This window comes from Mus caroli, chromosome 18 (genome assembly GCF_900094665.2).
Source record: "Mus caroli chromosome 18, CAROLI_EIJ_v1.1, whole genome shotgun sequence".
Taxonomy (NCBI): Eukaryota; Metazoa; Chordata; class Mammalia; order Rodentia; family Muridae; genus Mus; species Mus caroli.
Genome location: NC_034587.1, coordinates 85,114,868 through 85,124,110, shown reverse-complemented (window position 1 = coordinate 85,124,110; position 9,243 = coordinate 85,114,868). Strand labels below are relative to the sequence as shown.

Sequence of the window (9,243 nt, the reverse complement as noted above, 5' to 3'; positions counted from 1 at the left end):
AAGTACCCAAGGAGTTAAAGGGATATGCAACCCTATAGGGGGAACAACATGATGAACTAACCAGTACCCCGGAGCTCTTGTCTCTAGTTGCATATGTATCGAAAGATGGCCTAGTCGGCCATCAGTGGAAAGAGAGGCCCATTGGACTTGCAAACTTTATATGCCCCAATATAGGGGAATGCCAGGGCCAAAGGAATGGGAATGGGTGGGTAGGGAAGGAGGGGGGGTATGGGGGACTTTTGGGATAGCATTGGAAATGTAATTGAGGAAAATACGTAATAAAAATATATTAAAAATTTAAAAAAAAAAGTTTCAACTCCCCTAAGAAGGGGATAAGAATGTTAATTATAAATTTAAATAATTATAAATACACATTTAATTAAAATAGAATTTTATTTTATTTTTTTTATTTTATTTTTTTTTTTTTTTTTTGGTTTTTCAAGACAAGGTTTTTCTGTATAGCCCTGGCTGTCCTGGAACTCACTCTGTAGACCAGGCTGGCTTCAAATTCAGAAATCCATCTGCTTCTGCTTCCCAAGAGGTGGGATTAAAGGCATGTGCCACTACTGCCTGGCCAGCTTACTCTTTATAATATATATGCATATAGACATAAACAAATCTTATTATAATTACATGCACATACATACTCATTAGATAGGGAATAATGTCATATATCTGATGTTTTTTTATTTTTTATTGAACTTTTTCCATGTTAGATTAAGATTCTAAACATTATATCTAAATATTAATTTTAAAATTAAAGTAATGTATGCTAAATGGGTATTCATTTTTATAAAATCTAAAAAGTATTAATATATAAAACTTAGAAAATGAGAATATCTATAAGAGAAGTAAAAAGCTTTCAGCAAGATGTTCTAATAAATTGAAGACATATCAAAAATAAATATGTTTTTAGACTTTTGTCAAATAAATTAGAAGACTTAGATAGAAAAGATCTCATTCATATGAAAAGTAAAGGAAAAAAACCTAAAGAGTGCCAAGGAATGGATGTCCTAAAAATATTGATGATTGTACTACAGAAAAAAAGCTATAAACTTTACTGAAGGCCATAAAATAACTTATGAAACATTAAGAAGATGTCAACCATGGCTTCCATGAAGAATTTATAACACAGAATAATGTTCGGGCAATGTTTAGAGAAATAAACTAAAAAGAAAATGTGCATAAAACATGAAACAAACATCGTATTGGGAAAAAAGATGGTAAGAAATAAATCATATCAGGGGTATTCTCTGGGATATTTGCAGGACAAGAGATAATTTTTTCTGCTGAATCTTTGACAATTTTCCAAATGTTCTTTAGTGAACACATGTGTAGGTGGTATGCATGATTATTTAAGTATTCACATGTGTGCTCTTGAATGTGGAAGTCAGAGGTTTACTTCATGTCTTCCACAGTTTCTCTTAACACTCCTATATTAAAGGAGGGTCTCTCACAGGAATACAGAGCTTATCAATATGACCAGCTAGAGAGCTTGCTCTGGGGATTTCAGATGTGTACACCTTGGGTGCTGAAGATCCAAACTTCAGTCATTCCATTTCTGTTTTAACGACTTAGTCATCTCCTTGCTTCTCAACATTATTTAACAGAAGGTATAATTTGTAATAATAATAATAATAATAATAATAATAATAAAGGTATTATACTTACCATTTAAATCATTGTATTCTGAAGTTTCAGTAAAAGCAGAAAAATTAAAATCAAAGATATATCTTCCTACATAACAATGTTTCACCATGTGAGTCAAATGTTCATAGAAACGACAGTGATATAAAAGGGCCTGAAGGGCAGGTTTTCCTGAAAGTGACAGGCCAGAATCCTCATCATGGACACAGGGGCCCTGTGTGGAAGACAGAGAAAACATACTGATTTAAACACTCATTTCTTAGAAAAAGAAAAAAAAAAAAAAAGCCACTGCATCTCACTACTAGGACAAAGGTGCCACAGGTCCTACTACAGTTCTTCTAGTATGGAACCTTAGACTAGAAGAGAAAGTACTTTTCTTTACTGATCTCTGCTTCTTAAATATCTGAAGTGGAAACTTCCAGTTTCTTTGGAAAGTCAGTCATGTAAAATGATCATTTGCTGAAGCACACAGATAAAAGGATATCTTGCGAGACTAGACACATGAAAGAATATTTTCCTAAAGCAGAAACAGGTAAAAGGATATTTTGCTGGAGCAGACATGTGAAAGAATGTTTTCCTGGAGCAGACATAGGTGAAAGGATATTTTGCTATAGCAGGTAAATGAAAGGACATGTGATGAAGGAGTATAATAAATATGACCCACAGACAGTTGGGGGAGATACATTGGTTTGCTTTGCTCTACCTCACTATTCTTCACTAATGACATGTAAGTATTGGTTTGCCTTGCTCTACCTCACTATTCTTCACTAATGACATGTAAGTATTGGTTTGCCTTATATAGCATTATTGAGCTCCACACTGTGTTAATACCACCATTGAGAGAAATTTACCAAAGAACTTCTTTATTATTATTATTATTAGATATTTTCTTTATTTACATTTCAAATGTTAACCCTTTCCTAGTTTCCCCTCCGAAAATCCCCTATCCTCTCCTCTTGCTCCACAACCCACCCACTCCAGCTTCCTGGCCCAGGCATTCCCCTATACTGAGGCATAGAACCTTCACAGGACTGAGGGCCTCTCCTTCCATTGATGATCGACTAGGCCATCCTCTGCTACATATGCAGCTAGAGCCACAAGTCCCTCCATATCTTTTCTTTGATTGGTGGTTTAGTCCCAGAGAGCTCTGGGGTTACTGGTTAATTCATATTGTTGTTCCTCCTATGGGGCTGCAAACCCCTTTAGCTTCTTGGGTACTTTCTCTAGCTCCTTCATTGGGGACCCTGTGCTCTGTCTAATGGATGACTATGAACACCCACTTCTGTGTTTGTCAGGCACTGGCTGAGCCTTCCAGGAGACAGCTATATCACGGTCCTGTCCACAAGATCTTGTTGGCATCTGCAAAAGTGTCTGGGTTTGGTGATTGCTTATGGGATGGATCTCCAGGTGGGCAGTCTCTGGATGGTCATTCCTTCAGTCTCTGCTCCACACTTTGTCTCTGTAACTCCTTCCATGAGCGAAGTATCCACACTTTGGTCTTCCTTTTTCTTGAGTTTCATGTGTTTTGCAAATTGTATGCATGGTACTTGTACATTGACAGACAGGTAGATCAATGGAATAGAATTGAAGACCCAGAAATGGACCCACACACCTATGGTCACTTGATCTTTGACAAAGTGCTAAGTCCACTCCAGTGCAGTCTGCTTGATAGGCCTAAAAGCCTGGAAGCAGTCACAAGGCAAAGAGTTTCACGGAAACAGACTCCTGGAACCTTTTTGCAAAACACATGAAACTCAAGAAAAAGGAAGACCAAAGTGTGGATACTTCGCTCATGGAAGGAGTTACAGAGACAAAGTGTGGAGCAGAGACTGAAGGAATGACCATCCAGAGACTGGCATTCCAATAATTCCAATAGCCCGTATACTCAAACCCTGTCCCCGTGTTAGTCTGGTGCATGGATCCATGTGCTCTCTTTCAGTATTGTTTTATTATGAGTGCCTTTAAGGATTGATTTTGACATATAGCTAAACCTCCACCAGTGTTCCAATGGTTCCTAGAAAATCCTTGAAGCCTACAGTGAGCTGGGAATTCAGTAAGAACGTGACCTATTCAGTAACATTCAAATTCTAGTAGAAGCAGTGAAACTAATTAGGCATTACAAAGAATAGAGCTAGAAAAGCCCATGGCTAGTCTGCACCTACATGGTGACTTATAGCCATCTGTAAGTCCAGTTCCAAGTGATCTGACATCTTCCCCTTACCTTTATAGGTTCTAGGCACAAATATGATTCACACATATACATGAAGGCAAAACATTCATACACATGACATAAATAAATGTAAATTTTTTAATTAAAAATTTATTGTGTGTATATATGGTATGTGTGTAATGGGGGTTATACATGTGCCACATGTACCATATGTATGGAGGTTAGAGAACAACTTTACAAAATCAGTTCCCTCCTTCCACCTTTGCTGGGCCACCATTTTACATTTCAGGAAAACGTTTAACTCAAGAGCAAGCATCAAACAATTGCTACCCTCTAGTTAAGAAGTACTTGCTGCCATACACACAGGTTTTTAAGTAATAAACTTAGCATATTATTTATGCATATTCTGCTGTTTAATTTAAAAGCTAAGTCATTTACAATAACAATGCTATTGTATGTGCTTGTCATGCTATACTGTTTAAGGAGAAATACATACATATACATATGTATATGCATACATATATGTATATCTATGTATATATGTATACAATTGTTCTGTACAATTACTTTTTCTTGAATATTTTTGGCTCCTGGTTCCTGGTTGCTTAAATCCACAAACATGAAATCCTTTGACACAAAGGGCTAGTTGCACACATTTGCTGAAAATTTTAAATTAATATAAAGATCTGCTAGATTGATAACTGTTTATACCTACCTGCCAAGTATAATCCTTTATAATTTCTGAAGGCATTGGAATTACAAGGAGATTCTGAAGAATAAATGCAGCCTGAAAATTAAAAACACAAAATGTCAATGCTGCCATCTTGCTGTCATCTTGGAAATAACCGATTGTTGTAATTAAATAACAATGTACAAGCTGAGATCCTCACAAGGTTTCATACTGTGCATTTCTTCTAGGTGATAACTGAATTAGGTGATGACCAAATCATGCAGTTATTCCATAAGAAAATATAGTTTTACCATTTCAAAATTTAATTTTAGACAAAAAAAAATGACTAGTATAAGACATTCTAGAAGCATTTAAGAAATACACATAGTCTTCAAATTCCTATGTAGGGTTACAACAGAGATAGCAAACATGTGCCTTCTCCCTCAATTTCCTCTTCTTTCATACAAAGGTTCCTAATACAGTTAAGGTATAAATGTCCAACTTTACCTATCAGAATATAAGATGACAGAATGAAATAATCATAGAAATATAAGAACTGATTTTCATTCAGTGGAAGATTTGCTATAATCATGCTAAGAGAATAACAAGAATGTGAAAAATTCTAAGAGTAAACTTTCTATCCATCTTCACTGGAAGTCAACTTAAAAAGTTTAAAATTATCAAATCAAGAAAAATCCATAAGCGTAAGAATCACCCCTTGAAACTATGACAGCAACTAACAAGAAAACAGGGCTTATGCATTACCCACTGGGTAATGGAGGGCCAGGAACTGCTGATGTCTTCAGGACCCTATGAGAACTATTTGCTTGTCATTTTAAAAACTACTAGGATACATCATCACCTGAACCCAACCCCAAAAGCAGCAATAAAACAACAACAAAAAGCCAATTTGAACTGACAAGATGGCTCAATGGGTAGAGGCCCTTGTGGGTAGAACTGATGACCCAACTTTGGTCTCTAGAACCCACAAGACGGTGAAAGAAAACTGACTCTAGGGACTTGCCCTTTGACCTTCACAGGCACACATATGACCACAAGTAAATGACATAAATAATTTTAAAACACAAATTAAGTTAGTGTTTATTTTCTTCTCAAGTATCATTGACATATACTGTGAGATGTTATTTTGAAAATACCTTATGATTATTAAGGGTCTAAAACATTAAATGTTTAAAAATGTTGAGGTAAAAACCATTTTTTGTGAATTATTTTGTGATGGGAAAGAAAAGTTCACATTAAAATATATAATTTCTCTGACAGTAAGATGGTTCATCTAGTAAAGGCACTGGCTGCCAAGGTTGTATTCTATCCCCAGAACCCACAAAAAGGAAGGAGCACTGACTCTCCTAATTTGTCTTCTGAGCTCCACAGCAGAACATGTACACAAGCATATGTACACATATACAGAATTAATTAATTTTAATAAAAAAATTTAAAATATTCTGCCTTAATTTTATCAGAATAAAGGACTTGAATTTTTACTGTAAATCAGTTTTCATTTTAATTTTTTTGCAAGCAAAATAAATAATGGTTTTTGCTCAGTCCACTCTGCTGAAGAGCAAGTCAAATGAGGCTTATAGGCACTCTTGCAATAGAGTTCTGTGACAATAAAGACTATGGGAAGGTGGATTTGGCGGCTAAAACAGACATACCTCCCGGCGCACCAGACTGCATTCTGATTGATCCAGAAGAATGTTCACCACGGTTCCCCAGAGCCCACCAGAAATATTCTGACAACTGTTTGCCAAGGCCACACAGCCAGCTTCAGTAGTAGTCAGTGCTGATCCCAACCCCAGTGAAGTGAATCTCACCTGTCACATAAAGACAAAGATATCAAATCCAATATACTCTTTCCTACCATGAGGTTGTCCTTCTGGTACAAGAGAACTATGAGAACTGCACAAATATGGCACTGGTTTTACATTCTATATACTAAATGACACTCAGAAACAGTGTCCTACTTGGCTATGAAAATGGCATTGGCTTTACAATCCTACACACCAAAGGACACTAAGAAGTGTCCTACATGTGTGTGGGTATGTCATTAGCTTTAAAAAAATTCCTATCAGGGTTGGGAGTAAAGAAAAGTCATTGACTTGAAAAATAAGTACACTATAATCATATATTACATGAGGTTAGCCTAGATAGCTAGAAGCAAGCATTAAAGGAATTATAATTCACAAGGATTTTAAGGAAAGCATTTGAACATGATTTCTATTTATTCCACATTCTTAAAAAATATATTTGCTCTATTTTTTAAGTTAGCAGTATTTTTCCAAATAAATAGTTTTAACTTTGTAATAATTCATTTCAAAACTATATAGATGAATTACATTTCCTTATAGGGCATGTAGTACTTTCTCAAGTTATTTTAACAGAAAAAATTTTTTTCAAAAAACCTTAAGCTGGTACAGTACTGCTGGCCATAGCATTAACTGCTATTTAAGTTAACAGTTTGCTGCATTTCTGAATTTTGAGTCAAAAATACATTTTTAGTGAGAATTACAGAATAAAAATAACATAGTCTTAAAATAGTCAAAGTCCAAGTGTACCTTCTAAGTTCAGATCAAACAATACTTCTATAAACCAAGAGTTTTAATAAGATCCACCATTTCTTACTCAACATCATTGGCTAAATAATGTAAATTATGTAGAAAATGGCACTTAAATATTACTAAGCTTTTAAAATGAAGTGGGGTGGCTCTCTTAAAAAGAAAGAGGAAGAGAGAGGAAGAGAGAGAGAGAGAGAGAGAGAGAGAGAGAGAGAGAGAGACCTTTCACCAAGTGCCTGCAACAAGAAGAGGAAACATGAACACTGAACACGTAATGAGAACTTAGTCATACACAGTGGGAAGGAAGTCTCCCAAGATTCAACTGTGAGCCTTGAACTGCTGCCTCCAGAAACATGAGCAAACCATTTTGTGGCATTTATTATGGGAACCTGAGAACATTAATATAAGGTTTTTTTATTTCTCTTTAAAAGAACTATACTGAAACAAATACCCAATGACATAGAAGTTAACTTTTGAACTATACAACAAGTTAGAGTCTGAAAGACTCCAGGTTCATACCAAGAAGGGGAGCTGGAAGGATGACTCTGCAGTGATATCAGAAAGTAATGACTACATGGTAGAAGGATGATCCTTAAAAGAAGGTACTCTGATTTACACAAGTAACCATCAAAAGCCTGTGTGTTAAATGTGTAGTTCCCAGTCCACGCAATCATTGACAGACGGTAGAACCTTTAAGGATAGGCAGTTAGAAGTCTTTTTAACCATATTATAGCATGCCCATAAAGGAATCCTGAGACCCTGGCCCTCTACCTTCTCTCTCTCTGCAGCTCAGCCTCCAGAAGGCAAGCAGGTGTGCTACTCTGTGAGCTCCCACCAAGACACTGCTATAACCAAAAGTGATGAGAGTGAAACTTTCAAAACTGTAAGCCAAAATAAACCTTGACCTTTTTTTAAGTAGTTTCACTCTGGCACTTGTTATAATAAGATAAAGCTGCTTTATCCAAATATAAGTAAAAGTGGTCGAACTGTGTTCAAGTGTTAAGTTTTTGTGAGCAATGAAATTATACACATAGTTGAAAATATTTCTAAGCAAAGTGCTGAGTGTATTAATTCCGCCTGAGTTGTTATAGCAAAATGCAAAAGAAGTGTGATTTGAAAAAGGAATTAAAGATGCATTTATAGGGGGGGCAATTATATATGATTAAGAAAATTCTAGGTTATCTATGTACAAAATGAGAACTCTTGTTCTGGAAAGGCCAGAGGTATGGCTGAATAACTGTTTCATGAAGAGGTTATGAGTGACATTTAGACATTTTAGCAGTAGCCAGAATGAAGATGAGAATGGATCAGCAAAGACAGTGCTAGTGTGGAATGGTAGAGAACAAGAAAGTGAACCACAATGACTGGGAGATGTGGGGCTTAGATTCCATAGTCAGTGTGTAGTACTCTTCAAGAACAATAATAGCTCCAAATATAATTCAGAAATCTTTAGGTGAGCCACTCCTACCCTAGCATGAAGGCAAGCAACAGCCTCAGTTTCTAAGGCTGCGCTGCCTTTCTAGTTTCACTGGGCCAGTATGGCCCAGTCCAGTCAGTACCTCAGGGACTATGGTGCTATCCTTAACAACAACAACACAGGTGGGGCCCAGGTAGACAGTGTGAAGAGGCCAGGCTACCCACTAAGTTGCAGAAAGCTGGGGCCTGAGCATATTCCTCCAGAGGGCCTAAAATGCACAAGACAAAGGGCTCAAGTCTTCAGTGCTAATGGAATTTTGCTTCCCCAGCATGTACACTTGCTCTGGAACCTCACTTCTTCCATTCTTACTACTGCCTCTGAGACTAGAATGTGTACCCTACAACTATTCTATAATCACAGTGACATATATCTGTGTTTCATAGCATTCTAGGTGAGAACAAATTATTTCCTTGGGATAAAATACATGAATTCTCATCTGTTCTTGATTTAGATAATATTCACACAAGACTTTGGACTTCAGAGTTTAAAGTTGATATTGCAGTGAGTTAAGTTTTGTTTTGTAAATCTATTTACAGAGACTAATGTACTTACTTAAGATGGATATGAATTGTAATGGAACAGAGTTGGAAAGCTAAATTGAAAGGTGACCCTCCAGTCTCAGTGAAAGCTTTAGTTCCCAATGTTTGGAAATAAGGCTTCTTGAAGGGACTAGACAAGGCTGTCCACTCTCTCCCTACCTATTCAA

The 9,243-nt window shown here is 36.4% G+C and overlaps 1 protein-coding gene across 1 annotated transcript in view; it reads right to left on the bottom strand.

Annotated features, from left to right (window-relative positions):
- The window catches only part of Rttn (rotatin), a 149,999-nt gene that overhangs the window by 55,534 nt on the left and 85,222 nt on the right, over positions 1–9,243 (bottom strand). Inside the window, exons 31-33 of the mRNA XM_021150514.1 lie at positions 6,161–6,319; positions 4,533–4,604; positions 1,672–1,861 (exon numbers count right to left, since the gene is read on the bottom strand). Coding sequence (XP_021006173.1) covers positions 1,672–1,861; positions 4,533–4,604; positions 6,161–6,319 — 421 coding nt within the window. The remainder of the gene's footprint in view (positions 1–1,671; positions 1,862–4,532; positions 4,605–6,160; positions 6,320–9,243) is intronic.